The sequence below is a fragment of the Aquarana catesbeiana genome, linkage group LG10 (assembly GCF_042186555.1).
Source record: "Aquarana catesbeiana isolate 2022-GZ linkage group LG10, ASM4218655v1, whole genome shotgun sequence".
Lineage (NCBI taxonomy): Eukaryota > Metazoa > Chordata > Amphibia > Anura > Ranidae > Aquarana > Aquarana catesbeiana.
This window is the reverse complement of record NC_133333.1, coordinates 19,462,360-19,483,963: the sequence shown is the minus strand read 5'-3', so window position 1 is coordinate 19,483,963 and position 21,604 is coordinate 19,462,360. Positions and strand designations below refer to the sequence as shown.

The following is a 21,604-nucleotide window of genomic DNA, read 5'->3' as shown; positions in this document are numbered from 1 at the left end:
CCATCGGTGCCCCCATCAGTGGTACCTATCAGTGCCCATCAGTGCCACTTATCCATGCCACCCATCTGTGCCACCCATCAGTGCCACCCATCAGCGCCCATCAGTGGCCATCAGTGCCGCCTTATCTGTCCCCATCAGTGCCGCCTTAACTGAGTCTATCAGTGCCGCCTTAACTGTGCCTATCAGTGCCGCCTTATCTGTGCCTATCCGTGCCCATCAGTGCAGCCTATCAGTGCCCACCAGTGCTGCCTCATCAGCGCATATCAATGAAGGAGAAAAATTACCTGTTTGCAAAATTTTATAACAAACTATTAAACATGATTTTTTTTTTTTTTTTTTTTCAAAAATTTCCATCTTTTTTTGCTTGTTTAGCAAAAAATAAAAACCCCAGCTGTGATTAAATACCACCAAAAGAAAGCTCTATTTGTGGGAAAAAAATGATAAAAATTTCATTTGGGTACAGTGTTGCATGACCGCGCAATTGTCATTCAAAGTGCGTCAGCGCTGAAAGCTGAAAATTGGTCTGGGCAGGAGGGGGGTTTAAGTGCCCAGTAAGCAAGTGGTTAAAGCATGTTATATGACACAGTGCTTGTCCTGTGTCATTTGGCCCCCCTGTAACACCTAAAACACCTGGCTGATCCTGCCAGTTTCTCCCCACCTCTCTGTAAACTGACCATGGTATATCCTGGCTGCTGAGCCCTAACACTGTGGTCAGTTTCATCAGCAGCCTGCTATCTGCTCTCCTCTCTGCTCCTGTGTCCTCCTCCCCTCTCTGTCTGTGTGTGAGCCGCCCCTCCCCCTCCTGCTGCTCTCATAACACTAACCTTTATACACCATCAGCACTGCCTCCTATTGCAGTATCCCCCTCTGTGAATGATTTATAAATAGAAATGCTGTAAATACCTAATTTAAGAGCAGAGATTGCGATCACATGACCATCCAGCTCTCTCCTCCCCTCCACACTGACATCAGCAGGGGAATCTCAGCCCCGCCCACTACATCTCTCACAGGAGGAAAGGAGAAAGCTGGCTGGTCATGTGATCGCAATCTTGGTAGTGAAATGAGGTATTTGCAGCATTTATTTGTATAAATCACACACAGAGGGGGATACTACAATAGGAGGAAGTGCTGATGGTGTATACAGGTTAGAGTGGCTTAACAACCACTTTAAAGCAGAGTTCTGCCTGAAAAAAAAAAGTCAGCAGCAACAAATAGTGTAGCTGCTGACTTTTAGTGTATGGACACTTACCTGTCCAGGGAGCCCGCAATGTCGACACCCGCAGCCGATCTGTGGATCGACTCACGGGTGCTGCCGCCGCCATTCCTGGTAATAGAACCAGGCAGTGGAGACTTTCGTCTCCATGCCTGGTTCCCTACTGTGCATGCATGAGTTGCGTTGCACATTCTGAATGGTCCCTGCTGTCTTCTGGGACCTGTGTGTCTCCCAGAAGACAGCAGGGGGGACAGAGGGGGGCCAGACATGGCGTAGAGTGTGCGGTGCTCTTTCACTGGAATTGGGAGCAAATACCTGGATTTGACAGGTATCTGCTCCCCCTAAAAGGTGCCAAATGTGACACCGGGGGGGGGGGGGAATCCAATGAGTGGAAGTTAAATTTCTTGGAACTCCGCTTTAACTTCATGTTCATTGTTTCGATAATGCTATCTATCCATCTAGTTTTCTGTCATACTCTTCTCCTTTTTCCTTCCTTGTTTCCCAGCATCAGGGTCTTTTCCAATGAGTCCTCTCTTCGCATTAGGCGGCCAAAGTATTTGAGTTTCAGCTTCTGGATTGGTCCCTCCAGTGAATATTCAGGGTTGATTTCCTTCAAGATTGATATTCTTGGTGTCCAAGGGACTTTCATTTCTTCTCCAACACCCTAGTTCAAAAGCATTGATTGTTCGGCGTTCAGCCTTCCCTATGGTACAACTTTCACAGCCATAGGTTACTACACCATAGCTTTGACTATACGGCACTTTGTCGGTAGGGTGATGTCCGCTTTTTGTAATGTTGTCTATGTTTGCCATTGTTTTCCTCCCAAGAAGCAAGCAACTCTTCATGGCTACAGTCACCATCTGCCGTGATCTTGGAGCCTAGGAAGATAAAATCTTTCGTGGGACACTGTACACAAATAAAATTGTCCTTTTTTTCCCACAATTAAAGCTTTCTTTTGGTGGTATTTGATCACCTCTGCGGTTTTAAATTTTTAAGCTATAAACAAAAAAAGACGGAGAATTTTGAAAAAAATTAATATTTTTTACTTATTGCTATATAACACATCCAATAAAAAAATGTAAAAAATCGAATTTCTTCATAAATTTAGGCCAATATGTATTCTGCTACATGTTTTTGGTAAAAAGCCGGGTCGCCCTGCTGCAGTATATATATGCGGTGGGCGGTCCAGAAGTGGTTAATACATAATTCGCTGCCAGCAAGACAGGATTTGAGGGTAAATCTCTCTAACCACAGCTAGCTGTCCATGTTTGCATGTCTTGTGCATGTTGGCTGAGCCAATGCAGAAATGACAGCCCAAACACTGTTTTGGTTCATAAGAAACCAAATAGGATGGAGGGGTGGGAGATGTTACGTCGTGGTTAGATTATTGTTGCATAGCCGTATTATGCAATGTGCAAAATCTATTTTTCCATCTGGGAATTAAGGTATTTTATAAGTTACGGTACCCACAGTGAAATTTTATTCTGTGCTTTGCCCCATTTAATGAAGCCCCCTGAAGTTATGTTTCTGTTTCTGGAAAAAAAAAAAAGTCTTTTTAATGTTGAGCTACAAACGAAAGAATGTAATTTGTTCGTGTTTTTGTATGAATTGTATATTAAAAAAAAAAAAAAAAATGAAGAAAAATATAAGCTAAAGGAAGAAAGTAATGATGGGGTTAATAAAAAGCAATTGAGGTTAACAAGGGTTTAAACTTTCATTCATGTGTTTATAATTGTGTGAATAATTTATGAAGAATGACTACAACTATAGACTTCCCAAATAAAACTATTGAAGAGATAAAGAGTAGGTCTGAGCTTTCGGTATTTGCAATATAGCCAGGGCCGCGGTTAGAAATCACGAGGCCCCATACAGCCTACCTAATCATTATTAGTGGACACAAACATAACAGAAAACCTGTGTGAATTAGCCCTTTCTTATTTGTTTTTCAAATGTAAAAAAATATATAAATATATATATATATATATATATATATATATATGTGTTTTTAAATGTTAAAAAAAGTTAAATTATTTTATTTTACAATTTATTAAAATTATTTATTACAATGTTTAATCATAATTTTTTTTGTACAATTTTTTTACAGGACAGGGAAGCCTGCAGTGCCGCAGGACCGGAGGGCGGGCACAGTGACACGGTACACACGGTGGGGGGGGTTTTAGAAGCAGGCAGAACAGGGAGGGGGATCAGTGCTGGGGAAGCAATTACAGGGACGATATCCTGTGTCTGTGTCTCTCCCTGCAGCAGTTGAAAGCTGGCTTGAGGGGGTAAAAATGGCTTTCAGCTGCTGCAGGGCATCCTTCTGTATATTGCTCCTCTGCCTGACCACACGATTCCCCCTGCTATTTGGGCCCCCCTGTGTGCCCAAGCCCCCTACAGAAGGACTGGTGGTCCCCCCCCCATCAGCAGCCCTGCATGTAGCACTGTAGGCTCCATCAGGAGATCTGCTCCCCCAATTAAATCACTGGAAGAGCTTATCTCCCAGTGAAAACAATAAGCAGGGCTGATCTGTATTCTGATGGATCGGGCTTGCATAGCCCAGGTGACAGCCAGAGAGCAGAGGTAGGAGCAGGACCGGTGCCAGACTATTTTGCACCCCCAGGCAAGACTAGCTACTTGCACTCCCCATTCCCAAAAAAGTTAAGCAAAACTTCTGAGCTTGTTCAAATGCATTAAACATTCATATATGTATATGTTTATATATTTATAAATTATCTTTGTATAAATATATGAATCAGGATCCATTTATAAGGCTCCAATAGTCCCATTTTTTTCTTGGGCTCCCCCCCCGCCCCATGCAGTTACGCTTTTCACCTGCTCTGGGGCATACAATAAATAGCGGGTAGACTCAAAATCTGTTTTTCTGCAGCAGATCAGGCAGCGATTGCGATTGGTTTCCAGAGGTTACAGCATATCATTACTGCTCCCTAACTGATTGCTAGATGTTACATCAAATCATTTCTGCTTACTGATTGGCTGCTAGAGGTTACTACACATCATTACTGCTCACTGATTGGTTGCTAGAGGTTACTGCACATCCTTACTGCTCACTGATTGGTTGCTTGAGGTTACTGCACATCTTTACTGCTCACTAAATGGTTGCTAGAGGTCACTGCACATTATTACTGCTCACTCACCGGTTGCTTGAGGTTGCTGAGCATCATTACCTTTCCCTGATTGGTTACTAGAGGTTAACAAGGGAGTCTCTCCATGAGGGAGCCCCTGAACTGGAGGCTGCAGTCTCTCTATAGAGGGGCAGCTGAACTGTAGGTAGCAGTCTCTCTATGGAGGATCTCCAGGGGCCTCTCCATAAGGAAACTTCCATCTCCAGCTCAGGGGCCGAGGGGCCCCTCCATAGGGAGACTACTATCTCCAGTCTAGGGGCCCCTCTATAGAGAGACTGCTACCTCCAGTCTAGGGGCCCCTCCTATTGTAGAGTGACATTTGAATGGAAAGCCCCTGGGATAGTAAATCAGTTCAGAGTGCAGTGACAATAATGCCGCGAACACTGTGCTCCCCCAGCAGTTTATGGCTGAAGGTGCCTGCTCGGTGTGTGTCCTGTATGTGGTCTGTTGAGTTGATTCTATTGAGCCCAATCTCTCCCCTCCTGCACCTACTCCACAGATACGGGCGCCAGTCAGACCTGTCAGTGTAGCCACAGGACGGCATGCAGCGCTTGCTATATGGTGAAGGTATCAAACTCTCAGCACGCGCTGGCAGCATTCCCAGTGAAAGTAAAACTGTGCTAGAAGAGGAAGAGGACAGTTTACTCTGCTATGACAGGGCTACAGTCAGCACTAGAGAAAGCAAATGCAGCCGACTGCCCCTTCAGTGGTCAGTGCCAGAAACCCTGGACAGCAAGGGAAACCAGCGGCCGGGGCTGCGCCCTAGGCGTCAGTGCGCCCTAGTCAGCTGCCTAGTTTGCCTAGTGGGAGCACCGGCCCTGGGAAGGAGATGCCCCCCCGCCCCAGCTGCATGCTCTCCATTGCAGCACCTAAGGCAGGTGCCTCTCCTGTCTCTGGCTTGGCCCAGCCCTGAATCGACTTGTACTTCTCTCTTCTCATAAATCTTTTTTCTCTCTCTTTCATTTTTTGCCTCAGGCAGTTCAGCATTGATCCTCCTTGTTCTGCTCTCATTTCACACTTTTGTTTCTCAAAAACATACTTCCTATTTCTTTTTAATTCAGCACATTGCCTAAAGCAGTTTAGAATTTCTGTGCTCTTGATTGAAATCCTGAACTCTACATACTATAGAAACCGGTGTTACAATATGACATCTCGGTCTACTGTCATTATTTACAGTAGCTTTGTTAGTTCCAAGTCATTGAGTTTTCTCCTAAGGCTTGTCAGGACCTTCTCAGAATTTATAGCTTCAAATATGAGTCACCTTAATCAAATCACACCTTTGTTACACCTTCATCAATGTAAGGTTTATTAAGAAATGACACAAATACCGCATCACTTTCTCAAACTCAACCTATCCAAAACTGAGCTCATGATATTTCCTCCCTCAGGTGCCACTTCCCCTGATTTCCCTGTCAAGATCAACGGCTCAACTATCAACCCATCTCCCCACGCCAAGGTCCTAGGTGTAATCCTGGACTCTGAACTAACCTTTCGACCCCACATTCTATCACTATCCAAAGCTTGCCGCCTCAGTCTTCGCAACATCTCCAAGATACGCCCCTTCCTAACCAATGACACCACAAAGCTTCTAATCCACTCCCTGGTCATCTCCCGCCTCGATTACTGCAACTCCCTCCTCATTGGTTTACCTCTAAATAGGCTATCCCCACTTCAGTCCATCATGAACGCTGCTGCCAGGCTCATCCACCACACAAACCGCTCAGCGTCTGCCATACCCCTCTGTCAATCTCTCCATTGGCTGCCACTCAGTCACCGAATTAAATTCAAGATATTAACTATAACTTACAAAGCCATCCACAACCTGGCCCCCAGCTACATCTCTAACCTAGTCACAAAATACCAACCTAATCGTTCTCTTCGCTCCTCCCAAGACCTCCTGCTCTCAAACTCCCTTGTCACCTCATCCCATGCTCGCCTTCAGGACTTCTCCAGAGCCTCCCCCATCCTCTGGAATGCTCTACCCCAATCCGTCTGATTTTCTCCTACTTTATCCACTTTCAGACGATCCCTGAAAACTCATCTCTTCAGAGAAGCCTATCTGGCCCCCACCTAACAACTGTACATTTATCTTCTCAATCAGCACATCACCCATAGTTATTACCTCTTGTATCTCTTGACCTTGCCTCTTAGATTGTAAGCTCTAAGGAGCAGGGCCCTCTGATTCCTACTGTATCAAATTGTATTGTATTTGCACTGGCATGATGATCACATGACTTTGTAAATAAAAGGTTAGGGTTATGGTTCATTATTATCTACTCTCATGTTCCCAGATAACAAGGGGCTTTTTTGCACACAATAAGAGGTCTAGGATAGTTGAATGGGACTTCTGTAACCCTAATGAGCCATTTAAAGCCATTACACCCTTAAAAACCACCCAAATTTGTACCCTAATGCATTTTGGCAACATTTCAACAATACAAAAACTGATGTTTAAGGGTTAACCTAACCCAAAACCTGCTGAGCTTACATAGAGCCATAAAATAATGTTCTGCTTAATTAATAACACTTCAAAATTGTCTTTGAAGAATACTTTTGTATCATACTTATGTTTTTTTTTTTTAAACTAACATTATCATGTTTTAACAGTGCCAGCTACCAGTTCCCAGGCCAATGGACTTGTTTGCCCATCATGCCGAGCGCAGGTCTGGTGTAATCAAGAGATGAATATACAATGTACTGGCAGTGAGCAAACTTGCATTTTTCAACTTTCCTCATTAGGTATTTTAACATTATTTTATGTTTGTATGTATTTATTTACTTTAATTAAAAAGCATTTGACATGAAAACACATTCCCAACCACATCAAAATTAGTCTTTAACCCTATCAGTGCTTTGCAGTGATAGAGATGCACGAGGCTGCCATCTTTATCTTGGAAAAGCTTCTGTTCTTCAGCTGTATTGTCCCAATGACCATCGGATCGGTCTGCCTCCATGACTTACTTTTCATTGCTAGGGGGAGGTGGCCAAAGCCAGTCCCATCCGATGCCTAGGGCAAGAGGAGAAGGCAAACGTTCTGGGGAATGTGGTGGGTCAATGTGTGTGTATATGTTGGAAAATGGAGGCAAAATGGACTTTCATGGTACAGTATGGCCTTACACCATGAATTTAGAAAAAATATAAATTTATTATACAAAAAATATTTGTAGACAAATGTATACTAAACTATGGATGCTACTCATTGGGCTAGCTTTACTGTTTAGTATTTTTTTTTAATTCATTAAAGTGTATCTTTTCCAAAAAAATTAAGTTTGAAAGAACACTGTGCAAATATGGTGTGACATAAAATATTGCAACGACCAACATTTTATTCTCTAGGGTCTCTAAAAAAAAGACGGAGGCTCCTTACCTCGTGATCAACTGTGACCAATCAGCTGTGAACCAGGAAGTGCCGGTAAACGACTTTCCTCGGTTTGCTCTGACAGGGAGAGCCGATCGGCGGCTTTCCCTGTCAGAGGGAAGGGTCTGCGCTGATAATTAGCACATTTAGGGCAAGAGGAGAAGGCAAAGGTTCTGGGGAATGTGGACAAATAAACATTGTTTTTCACGGCTATGCTTAGCGTTCCTCTGACCCTGGAGATAACATGAATGAACGAAAACCCATTTGACAAACTTTTCCGAATATTCGTAAATTAGAATATTCAAAAATTCGTCAATTTTTTAAAAAAAATGTAAATTTGGGAATTCAAAAAAAAAAAAAATCGGAAATTCATAAATTAGAAAAAAAAAAGGAAATTCCTAAATTTGAAAAAATTCGTAAGTTTGGAAATCCGATAAAAAATGAAAATTCAAAGAAAATCAGACATTCAGAAATTTAAAAAAAAAAAACTAAAATTCGGAAATTCGAAAAAAATCAGAAATTCGGAAGTTCAAAACCCCAAAAATTCGGAAGTCTGAAATAATAACTAATTAATAATAATTTAACTATTACTAGTTATTAAATTATAGGTATTGGAATTTCCTTTCAAATTTGGCTGTTGGTGAACGTAACAAATACTAATTTATTCCGAAGTTACGAATTATCCGAAATAACGAATGCCACATCTAAATGAATGGAGCGTAAATAATGAATAATAATACATTACAATAATATTAATAAAAATGTTTTATTATTATTAATTTGTTCCGTTTCATTTGTTTAGATGCGGCATTTGTTATTTCGGATAATTCGTAACTTCGGATAAATTCGTCTATGATTATTAGTTAGTTATTTTAGGTTTTCGAATTTTCGGGTTTTCGAATTTCTGATTGTTTGTCGAATTACCGATTTTTTTCCAATTTCTGAAATTTTCAATTTATATTGAATTTCCGATTTTTATTGAATTTCTGAATTTCAGATTTCTATCAAATTTCCGAATTTCAGATTTTTTTTTCGAATTTCAGATTTTTTTATTAAAATTTTTTAGAATTCACGATTTTTTTCTAATTTAAGAATTGCAATCATAACTAATGACCCAAAAAACAAAAAAAAAAAACAAAAACAAAAAAACAAATGAAATAAAAACAAACAAATTTTTCGGCAGTGCACGTGTCTACTAATTGTACAAATATATCCATACCTGGAATTCTTCATTAATGGTGATTTTACGTGTTACCTGAATTTGTTTCTAAATTTCTGACATTTGTTTGTTTTCTTCAGGAGGTGTGATGGGATGCGCAACTTCAACCCTCTGTGATCTGGCAGACTATTCCTATGAGTCTACAAATAACATTGTACCAATGGATTTTTATTGTTTCCCTGCAACCAGCAGCAATGCAACAGGTAAGGAAAAGACTATTCCGTTGTGCCTATGAAGGTTGCGATGTGTGGAGGTCATGGTATATCTAGTAGTAGTTGGTTGTTATCAACTGGACTTGAATAACGTTATAGACGTTTTGCAAATCATTCAGGCAGCCCCTTCAGGGCATACCCCAGCCTCAGTCACCTTCATAGGCGTGCGCAGAGGGTGTGCCAGGTGTGCCTGGGCACACCCTAATCACTATGTGCAGTCAGTGGCAGCCCGGCCATAAGGGGAGCAGGGGCACCGCCCCCCCAATTCATGCGCCCGGCCCCTAATCTACATGGACGTATGGATTCCAATACGTTTTTTTTTTTTAAGCAGTGTAAAGGGGAACTCTGATGTAAGGGGTGCTCTGAGAACCCTGATTTACCTTAGTGTACTCACTCAGAGGCAGGAGAGAGAAGGGGGAGACTTCAGTCACAGACAGGAATGGATGGTGAGATCACTCACCCCTTGGCAGTCAGCACCTCTCATCTAGATGTATCTGGAAGCCATAATCTGGTCTGAATAATGTGCCGGGTTTCAGGCAGTCTGAAACCTGGACACATGATTCCGAACCCGAACTGTCCAGATGAATCCCGGACAGGTGACAACCCTGACACTTTTCTTGGGAGAGTACATGTGATCAGCACGAAGCCAATCAGAACTGTTCAGACAGAGGGTCAGGGGTCCTGCAGCCTCATAGAACATTCAGAGGAGAATAAAAACTCCTCCTACAAGCTTTAACCAGACACTGGTAGAAGTGACAAGACTGCTATATACTGCTGATGAGAAAAAGGTATTTAGCAGTTTATATTTTCTAAAATAATTGCATTTTCATGTTCTGTGTATTGCGGGAGACCAGATATAGTGAATGCAGGCTCCTGGGTTTAGTAACACTTTTTATTATTTTTTTGTTTTTGTTTTCTTAAATGAAAGCAGTGTAAGCACTTGAATTGTACTGGTTATCAGCCTTATACTAGCAGAGAGGGAGAATAAATAAGGAGCCAATCAAATGGACTGCAGTACAAAGGACATGCTGAAAGGAGGAGAGAGCAGAGTGACAGAGAGCTGAGCTTATCAGTTTTCAGTTTTGAAGTTCATCTTTAATGTGATTGTTTTGTATTTTAGGCACTTCATGTGTCGTCTGCTTATCCAATAATCCAACATGTAACTCCTCATTAAGTGTAATACCTCCAAATTCCAAATGTGCGTCCACTTATGCGGTATTCGGCACGGGTAAGAAAATTTTTTTTTTCCTTTTGGTTCGCTCTCATCTGTAAATTTTCTTGCTTCTGTACAAACATCTAAAAATCAGGAGGGGCTAAATATAAATCTCAGAATATTATTTTGTCAGCTGCATAATAATAGCTCTAATGTTTGTTTTCTACTCAAAAAAAAAAGTCCTTCTTGGTTTTTATTGTATGTTTTATACATTTATCACACAATAACAAATAACTTATCACAACCTAAAAAATAAAAAGTAGTAAACACTTTATTGGGGGTTATTATCTAAAGCTCCGTTCACACTTTTCCGGTGTCCGGTGCCTTAAAGTGTCACTGAACCCACAACAGTGAAATCAGTCTGTATATGCAGTAAATCATGCTTGTTATACTCACTATGGAACCTAAGGGGCTAATCCTCTGCAGTGTGCAAAAAATGGAAAATTTCTATCAAATACTTACCGTAATTTTTCTTTCCTGACGGACTCCATGGCAGCCTACGTGTGGGCAGGCATGTACTGGCCATCGGGACTACTGGGAGATTCCCGGTGGGCCGATGGCTCAGTGGGCCAGTAAGGTCTGGTCCTGGAGCCTGCAGTGGCGGTGGGAGTCCAGGATGTAGATGTTGGCCCTGGATGATGCCTGAATAAAGACGGTTCCCTTCTTATATAGAGAAAAGTTGATGAAAGCGTTGTTGGGTGGGGGGGGGGGAGTAGACTGTGATCTCTGTATCTGGAAATGTTACACCTGCACATTATTAGGCATGCATGCACTTAACATAAAACATACAGTACAGTGCCTTGCAAAAGTATTCACCCCCCTTGGCATTTTTCGTGTTTTGTTGCCTCACAACCTGGAATTAACATGGATTGTTTGAGGATTTGCATCATTTAATTTACAGAACATGCCCACAACTTTGAAGATGTTTTTTTTTTTTTTTTTTGTTTCAATCAACAAATAGGACAAAATAACAGAAAAAGTCAATATGCATAACTATTCACCCCCCTAAAGTCAATACTTTGTAGAGCCATCTTTTGCAGCTATCACAGCTCCAAGTCGCTTTGGATAAGTCTCTATGAGGTTGCCACATCTTACCACTGGGATTTTTGCCCATTCCTCCTTGCAAAACTGCTCCAGCTCCTTCAAGTTGGATGGTTTGCACTTGTGAACAGCAATCTTTAAGTCTGACCACAGATTTTCTATTGGATTGAGGTCTGGGCTTTGACTAGGCCATTCCAACACATTTACATGTTTCCCCTTAAACCACTCAAGTGTTGCTTTAGCAGTGTGTTTGGGGTGATTGTCCTGCTGGAAGGAGAACCTCCATCCTAGCCTCAAATCACACACAGAGTGGTACAGGTTTTGCTCAAGAATATCCCTGTATTTATCACCATCCATCTTTCCCTCAACTCTGACCAGTTTTACCAGATAGATTTGATGGTGCTCCTAGAGATCATCAAAGATTTGGATATTTTTGTGTAACCCAACCCTGACTTGTTCTTCTCAACAACATTGTCCCTTACTTGTAGTAGTCCCAACCTTTAGCCCTTCCTAAAACCAAGCGCTCACGGAGAAAGTAAAAGATAAATAAAAATAAAATTAAAATATCCAAGATAAACATAAATGCGAGATAGGAGAACTACAATACACCTCCCTCTCCCTAAAAACAATTGCCAATTGCAGGTGAAAAGCTGCTACCATTAACCAATCAGCTGATAGGTATGCAATATATATCAACACACATCAAACACAGGGCAGCGCTAAAACTCAAAGCAATAATACTCTTTATATCACTAATAGAGTAGAGTCAGCAGCAGGTGTTTTATAGAAATAAACAGGTGATTATCCCACATTCAGTGTGAAGTGAATAAATTAAATGCGGCCAAAGATATCGCTCAGTCCGCTATCTGCAACGATCCACCACCAACACTTCCACTCGTGAGAAAAATGGGGGGACAAGCCTCCCCTTCTACAGGTACTCTTACCAGATTACACTGGAAATAAGCCTCAAACAACCACCACTGACTTTTCTTTATAAAAGTCAGTGGTGGTTCCTTATTTAAAATAAGGTTTTAAAATAAGGTTTTTTTACCTTCATGCATTCTATGCTTGAAGGTAAAAAAAAAAAACCTTCTGTGTGCGGCAGCCCCTCTACTACTTACGTGAATCCCCTCTTGATTCCAGCAATGTGCACGAGAGCCTCTGCTGTCCCGGGACTCCCTCTCCTCATTGGCTGAGACAGCAGTGGCAGCCACTGGCTGCCACTGCTGTCAATCACAGCCAGTGAGCCAATGAGGAGAGAGCGGGTAGCGGGGCTGAGCGTCGGTTCTACAGGTCTTATGGACACACAGAGCAGGGCTCGAGACTGATCACCCAGCAGTACCCCTGTAGCAAGCGGCTTGCTACTGCGGGCACTGGTCAAGGGGGAGGAGCCAGGAGCTCCAGCGGGGGACTTGAGAAGAAGAGGAGGATCCGGGCTGCTCTGTGCAAAACCACTGCACAGAGCAGGTAAGTATAACATGTTTGTTTTTTTAAAGCCAAACATTTAATACTACTTTAAGCAACTTTGGAAGACCATAAGGCTTGTGTTGTTTCTGTCAATGTTTTAGAGAATTTTTATTCATTTTTCAGATGCAGTGAAGTCATACGTAGTCTTCCGATCTTGGGCTCCTGTGAACAAATGTAACATTGCTGGTTCCATGTCTGTAACTGGCTTTAAGTTCTCCATAGGTATAAGTTGCTGTGATGGAGATGGCTGTACCCCATCAATACCAGATAGTAAGTAAATCTACCCTTCCTACTCTGTTGTCATGGTACAGAACAAGGATTTTTTCATTGGATATTTCCTTATTTCCTTATCAATCACTTGAGTTCTGGGTACTAGCTGAATCCACAATGACATCTTGTAGATCTCCATGAAGAAAAAAAAATGTGTGTTTGTGTATTATAGCGGGGTGCCTGTAAAACAGGTTAAAATTTACAGGAAAAGTGATTGATGGGGATATATGTTCCTCCGGGAACTCTGATTTGCAATCTAAGATAATTCCAGCAAATACTTCAGGGTAAAGAAGGATAGTTCTTTACCCTGTATTGGTTAAGTCAATTCCGGGGCTGGTTTTATTGGGAGCCTGATAAAGATCCGGGTGGGACAGACCGTTTTCCATGTGTGGAGACATCTAGGAGCATGGCTGCTCATCCCTGATTTTGGATATAAAGGATTTGCGTTTGTAAGGACGCTTATGGGGCGTACACACGGTCGGACTTTTCGTCTACAAAAGTCCAACGGACGCCGACGGACTAAAGCTGGCTGGTAATCCGATCGTGTGTGGGCTTCTCCGGACTTTCAGCAGACTTTTTCAGCCTCAAATCCGACGGACTTTAGATTTGAAACATGCTTCAAATCTTTACGTCGTAACTACGACGGACCCCGAAATCCGCTCGTCTGTGTGCTAGTCCGACGGACAAAAACCCACGCTAGGGCAGCTATTGGCTACTGGCTATGAACTTCCTTATTTTAGTCCGGTGTACGTCATCACGTACGAATCCGTCGGACTTTTGTGTGGTCGTGTGTAGGCAAGTCCGTTCATTAGAAAGTCTGCTGCAAGTCCGCCGAAAGTCCGCCGGAAGTCTGTCGGACAGGCTGTCGGACTTTTGTAGACGAAAAGTCCGACCGTGTGTACGCCCCATTACTACAAGACCAAAGGACTGGTCAGTCTATGGACACAGTAAGGCTCGGTACAGCAGAAGTTTATTGTTTGATTGCTGGAAGAGCTGATATTTTGAGGGACCAGGACCTGTAGCAGCAGTGCTGTTGAAGAGTAGCCAGGTGGGCTTGTATTTTCAATTGTGTCTGAATGAAGTTTAAACCCCTGCGTGGGATTCCTGAGTGAACTTTTGTTTCGTTTTTATCATTTAATAAACGTGGGCTACCTGGCCCTTAACTATAAACGCCTGTCTGATGTGGACTTACTACATGAAAACGCATCTACCACTGAGCTGAACAATCCCCCATGCTACAGTGTGTGTGTGTATATATGTATTTATATTATATTATAATAGTACACTATATTGTCAAAAGTATTGTGACACCTGCCTTTACACGCACATGAACTTTAATGACATCCCAGTCTTAGTCCGTAGGGTTCAATATTGAGTTGGTCCACCCTTTGCAGTTAAAACAGCTTCATCTCTTCTGGGTAGGTTGTCCACAAGGTTTAGGAGTGTGTCTATGGGAATGTTTGACCATTCTTCCAGAAGCACATTTGTGAGGTCAGGCACTGATGTGGATGAGAAGGCCTGGCTCGCAGTCTCCGCTCTAATTCATCCCAAAGCTGTTCTAATGGGTTGAGGTCAGGACTCTGCCAGTCAAGTTCCTCTACCCCAAACTCATCCATGTCTTTATGGACCTTGCTTTGTGCACTGGTCCAAATCATTTGGTGGGGGGGGGGGGGACTTATGGTGTTGGGTTGTCTTTCAGGGGTTGGGCTTGGCCCCTTAGTTTCAGTGAAGGGAACTCTTAAGGCGTCAGCATACCAAGACATTTTGGACAATATCATGCTCCCAACGTTGTGGGAACAGTTTGGGGATGGCCCCTTCCTGTTCCAAAATGACTGCGCCCCATTGCACAAAGCAAGGTCCATAAAGACATGGATGAGCGAGTCTGGGGTGGAGGAACTTGACTGGCCTCCAACATCAGTGCCTGACCTCACAAATGCGCTTCTGGAAGAATGGTCAAACATTCTCATAGACACACTCCTAAACCTTGTGGACGGCCTTCCCAGAAGAGATGAAGCTGTTTTAAGCTGCAAAGGGTGGGCCAACTCAATATTGAACCCTACGGACTAAGACTGGGATGTCATTAAATTTCATGTGCGTGTAAAGTTAGGAGTCCCAATACTAAATCTGAACTTTCCTATTTTATAAACAGCACCCATGTAATGCAGTGATGGCTGGTGGTTTGTTTTTTTGGGGGGGCAGCAAACATCCACCCCAGGACTTGCCCCATCTAGGTTGCAGGCTCCTACGGGTGGCAGGCAGCAGCCGGGTTTTGGACTCCTATGGGCAGCGGGTGCCTATGGGCAGGTTGCTGGCTCCTACAGGCATCGGGCAGCAGCTTAGGGGTCCTCTCCTCCTCTTTTGCATCACGGCTGTTTCCGCCATGCAGGTCTTCCTTCCTCCACCTCCTAGGCGTCCAATAAGATTGCATGTCTTTTCAGCCAATCGGGTGATGGGTCTCAAGAACCACTTTCTGATTGGCTGGGAGGAGCATAAAAAAACACACCCCCCGCCATTGGAATCCACACGTCCGGTGCCATGTATATAGATCAGGGGGCCAGACGGATGGGGGGATGTTTGTTTATTATTATTATTATTATATAGGAATCAGGATTTCTATAGCGCCAAGATTCTGCACATTACAAAAAAAAAAAGTAGATAGTACCGTTACTGTAAGGAAACTACAACTACCATACAACAAGTTAATAGTACCTTTCTATCTTAACCACTTGCCGACCGCCTAACGCAGATATACTGCAACAGAATGGCACGGTACGTGATTTGCCTTCCCCGGTGCCCAAGGCGGTCGGCATCGTTAGGGGAGCGATCCGTGCTGAGGGGGAGGCCACTCATTCATGGCCACCCCCTCGCGATTGCTCCCAACGAATGACAATCTTCCTCTGCTGCTGTAATGTAAACAGCGGCAGAGGAAGTGATGTCATCGCTCCTCGCGTCGGTCTTTTCGTTCCGGCGCAGAGGAGAGAAGATATCCAAGTAAGTCTGCACAACACTACACTAACAGTAGAACACTCTAGGCACACTTTTCACCCCCGATCACCCCCCGATCACCCCCCTGTACCCCCTGTCACAGTGACACCAATAGTAGTTTTTTTTTCTGATTATTGCATTGGTGTTATTTTGTGACAGTTATAAGTGGTTATAATTAGTTATTAGTTATAAGTGGTTATAATTAGTGTTAGCCCTCTTTAGGTCTAGGGTACCCCCCTAACCCCCCCCCAATAAAGTTTTAACCCCTTGATCATCCCCTGTCGCCAGTGTCACTAAGCGATCGTTTTTCTGATCGCTGTACTAGTGTCACAGGTGACGCTAGTTAGGGAGGTAAGTATTTAGGTTCGCCATCAGCGTTTTATAGCATCAGGGACCCCTATATAATACCCAGTAAAGGTTTTAACCCCCTGATTGCCCCCTAGTTAACCCTTTCACCAGTGATCACCGTATAACTGTTACGAGTGACACTGGTTAGTTTGTTTTTTATAGTGTCAGTGCACCCGCCGTTTATTACCGAATAAAGGTTGATATCCCGGCGGGTGATATAAGTTAAGTTTTAGGGTCAATTAGGGTCTGCGTCACCCCAGGCAGCGCCAGGTTAGTGCCAGTACCGCTAACACCCACGCACGCAGCATACACCTCCCTTAGTGGTATAGTATCTGAACGGATCAATATCTGATCTGATCAGATCTATACTAGCGTCCCCAGCAGTTTAGGGTTCCCAAAAACGCAGTGTTAGCAGGATCAGCCCAGATACCTGCTAGCACCTGCGTTTTGCCCCTCGGCCCGGCCCTGCCCACCCAAGTGCAGTATCGATCGATCACTGTCACTTACAAAACACTAAACACACATAACTGCAGCATTCGCAGAGTCAGGCCTGATCCCTGCAATCGCTAACAGTTTTTTTGGTAGCATTTTGATACAGTCGCTAACAGTCAGGAGTCTCACTAGTGTACCACTAAATTTAGAGCCCAAGATGGCAAATCGAAGGTACACTAGTGAAGAGGCCTACACGTTTCTGAGCATGACAGATAGTGAAGAGGAAGTCACTCATCTGTCAGATTCAGGCTCAGAATACAAACCTGTAGACGACAGCGGTTCCATGACAGATAGCTCTGACGACGGACTTGTGGTCCCTGCCAAGGTCAGGCGTACCCGAAATCCAATCTTCTTCTGCTGTTGTTGATGTGCAAGAACCGCAGGTCCCTCGTATGGAGCAGAGTAGTACTAGTGCCGCTATTCCTTCTGGTGATGTGGCGAGTCCCATAAGTGCAGTTTAAGCTGGTGAGGTGGCAAGCACAAGTAGTGTCCCGCTACCACCAAGAAGATGAACACAGGCCCATCGTGCCCATAGTGCCCTTCCTCCGGCATTCGCCAATCCTAATTGGGAACCCACCACTTCTGCAGCACCCGTACTTCCCCCATTCACTGGCCAACCTGGCATACAGGTGGAAACAGTTGATTTTACGTCACTTGATTTTTATTTGCTGTTTTTCACCGAAGATCTCTATAGATCTATTGTGGACCAAAGCAATTTGTACGCTGGTCAACACATCGCCACTATTCCCCAGTCCTCCCTTGCCAGAGATTGGAGACCAATTATGGTTTCTGAATTTAAGCTCTTTCTGGGCCTTTCCCTCAACATGGGCATAACTAGAAAGAGTAAGTTGCGGTCATATTGGTCCACTGACCCAATTCACCATATGCCCTTGTTCTCTGCTTCCATGGCCAGGGCACGATACGAGCAGATCTTGCGGTTCATGCACTTCAATGACAATGAACTCTGTCGTCCTCGTGGAGACCCTGGATACGATCGGCTCTACAAAATTTGGCCCCTCGTAAACCACTTCAACCAACGTTTTGCAGGCTTGTTTACTCCCCATCAAGTTGTCTGCGTTGATGAGTCCCTGATTAAGTTTTCTGGCCGCTTGGCATTCAAACAGTACCTTCCCAGCAAGCGTGCCAGATACGGGGCCAAGATGTATAAGCTCTGTGACAGGGCCACAGGCTATACATATAGTTTTATGGTTTACGAGGGAAAAGATAGCCACGTAGAGCCGACAAACTGCCCTGACTACATAGGAAGCGCTGGCAAGATTGTATGGGACTTAGTGTCACCCTTATTCGGAAAGGGGTACCACTTATATGTGGACAATTATTACACGAGCATGCCACTTTTTAGTCACGTGTTTGATCAGCAGATTGGAGCATGTGGCACCGTGCGACCTAATCGCCGGGGCTTTCCCCAGCACTTTGTAGGCTGGAGGAGAGAGCCTGCTTCAAGTGTAATAACTTGCTCGCTATGAAGTGGAGGGATTATAAGAATGTTTTCGTTCTTACCTCCCTTCATGCAGACACGACAGTCCAAATTACTAAGGCGACTGGTGTTGTGGAGAAACCCCTCTGTGTCCACGAATATAACCAAAATATGGGAGGGGTGGACCTCAACGACCAGTTGTTGGCGCTGTACCTAATTGCCCGTAAGGCCAGACGCTGGTACAAGAAAGTGTCTGTTTATTTATTTCAATTGACTTTGCTGAACGCTCATGTGCTATACAGAGCTTCAGGATGGACTGGATCCTTCCTTAAATTTCAGGAAGAGATCATCAGAGCCCTTCTGTTTCCATACGGTGCTCCACCTCACCTTCCCCAACCAAATGCAGTAAGCTGGCTGCATGAGAGGCATTTTCTTTATGTCCTCCTGAGTACCCCTACCCAACGAGCCCCCCAAAGAAGATGTCATGTCTGCAGCAAGCGCGGATATAGGCGTGACACCAGCTATTATTGTCCCTCCTGTCCTGACAATCCTGGTCTTTGCATTGGTGAATGTTTTGAACGCTACCATACACTAGTTGAGTATTAGCGTAGGGTACAGCATTGCACAGACTAGGCACACTTTCACAGAGTCTCCCAAGATGCCATCGCATTTTGAGAGACCTGAACCTGGAACCGGTTACAGTTACAAAAAAGTGTAAAAAAAAAGAAAAAACACAAAAAAAAATATATAAAATAAAGAAAACAAAAATAGTTGTCATTTTCTGGTTCTCTCTCTATTCTCTTTCTATTGTTCTGCTCTTTTTTACTGTATTCTATTCTGCAATGTTTTATTGTTATTATGTTTTATCATGTTTGCTTTATAGGTATGCAATTTTTTTATACTTTACTGTGTTTTATTGTTAACCATTTGTTTGTTTTCAGGTATGCCATTCAGCTGCTGAGCGGATTCATTTATCTTGACAGCAACAGCGTTTGCTCCCACGATACATAAAGCCGTGACTCCAGCGCTGTCGGAGGTGATTTCACCACCACAGTTAAAATAAAGAGCATATATACCGAAACATGGGTGCAGCAGGGGTGGAGGAGCGATTTGCTCCTACCTTTTGCGGGTGGATGCCCCCATGCTTCGGCATATATATTTTAGGCACAGGTTGCATTAAAAAATGTTTTATTTTTTACTATTTTTTTTGTATTTGCTTTGCAGGTATGGTAAGTCTTACTGTTATACTGTAATGTTACTTTGTTTTATTGTTAACCATCATTTGCTTAGCAGGTACGCCATTCAGTTGCAGTGCGGATTTATTTATCTTGACAGCAACAGCGTTTGCTCCCACGATACATAAAGCCGTGACTCCAGCGCTGTAGGAGGTGATTTCACCACCACAGTTAAAAAAAAGAGCATATATGCCGAAGCATGGGGGCAGCAGGGGTGGAGGAGCGATTTACTCCTACCTTTTGGGGCGGATGCCCCCATGCTTCAGCATATATAAATGGTGCATGTATGCCCATCATTAGAAGTGGGTGGATGAAGGGAGGTATTCTAATGGTGGGCATACCCACTGATCAATCTCTTTTTTTTGTTCAGCCCACAGGCTTCATGAAAAAAAAGTTTACAAAATATGCCCAACAAGGACCAGCAACGTACTGGTATGTTGCTGGACTTTGAGTGGTTATACCAGAATGATGCCTGCAGGTTTAGGTATCATATTGGTATCATTCTTTTCAGCCAGCGGTCAGCTTTCATGTAAAAGTAATCCTAGTTGCTAATTAGCCTCTAGACTGCTTTTACAAGCAGTGGGAGGGAATGCCCCCACCGTCTTCCATGTTTTTCTCTGGCTCTCCTGTCCCAACAGGGAACCTGAGAATGCAGCCGGTGGTTCCGCCAGCTGACCATAGAGCTGATCAGAGACCAGAATGGTTCCAAACATCTCTATGGCCTAAGAAACCGGAAGCTATGAGCATTTTATAAATTAGATTTCGCCAGATGTAAACAGCGCCATTGGGAAATTGGGAAAGCATTTTATCACACCGATCTTGGTGTGGTCAGATGCTTTGAGGGCAGAGGAGAGATCTAGGGTCTAATAGACCCCAATTTTTTCAAAAAAGAGTACCTGTCACTACCTATTGCTATCATAGGGGATATTTACATTCCCTGAGGTAACAATAAAAATGATTAAAAGAAATGAAAGGAACAGTTTAAAAATAAGATAAAAAAGCAAAAAAAAAGCAAAAAAAATGTAAACAGCAATTGCACCATGCATGTGAAAGTATCACCACGAAGGTCAGATCGAGGGCAGTAATTTTAGCAGTAGACCTCCTCTGTAAATCTAAAGTGGTAACCTGTAAAGGCTTTTAAAAATAAATTTAGTTTGTCACCACTGCACGTTTGTGTGCAATTTAAAAGCATGTCGTGTTTGGTATCCATATGCTCGGCCTAAGATCATCTTTTTTATTTCATCTAACATTTCGGCAATATACTGTGTTTTAGTGCATTGAAATTTTTTTAAAAGTGTGTTTTTTTCCCCAAAAAATGCTTTTTAAAAACGGCTAATACTGTGTGAAAACAAAAAAATGAAACACCCACCATTTTAATCTGTAGGGCATTTACTTTAAAAAAAATATATAATGTTTGGGGGTTCAAAGTAATTTTGTTGCAAAAAAAATTAAAATTTTCATGTAAACAAAAAGTGTCAGAAAGGGCTTTGTCTTCAAGTGGTTAGAAGAGTGGGTGATGTGTGACATAAGCTTCTAAATGTTGTGCATAAAATGCCAGGACAGTTCAAAACCCCCATAAAATGACCCCATTTTGGAAAGTAGACACCCCAAGCTATTTGCTGAGAGGCATGTTGAGTCCATGGAATATTTTATATTGTGACACAAGTTGCGGGAAAAAGACAATTTTATTTTTTTTTTTTTTTGCACAAAGTTGTCACTAAATGATATATTGCTCAAACATGCCATGGGAATATGTGAAATTACACCCCAAAATACATTCTGTTGCTTCTCCTGAGTACGGGGATACCACATGTGTGAGACTTTTTGGGAGCCTAGCCGCGTACGGGACCAAAAAACCAAGTACCGCCTTCAGGATTTCTAAGGGTGTAAATTTTTGATTTCACTCTTCACTGCCTATCACAGTTTTGGAGGCCATGGAATGCCCAGGTGGCACAAAACCCCCCCAAATG

At 43.1% G+C, this 21,604-nt stretch overlaps 1 protein-coding gene across 1 annotated transcript in view; it reads left to right on the top strand.

Moving 5' to 3' along the window:
* LOC141110423 (uncharacterized) overlaps positions 1-21,604 on the top strand; it is a 65,323-nt gene that overhangs the window by 20,468 nt on the left and 23,251 nt on the right. The window contains exons 4-7 of the mRNA XM_073601767.1: positions 6,964-7,095; positions 9,014-9,136; positions 10,266-10,373; positions 12,990-13,136. Of these exons, the coding sequence (XP_073457868.1) occupies positions 6,964-7,095; positions 9,014-9,136; positions 10,266-10,373; positions 12,990-13,136 (510 nt within the window). The remainder of the gene's footprint in view (positions 1-6,963; positions 7,096-9,013; positions 9,137-10,265; positions 10,374-12,989; positions 13,137-21,604) is intronic.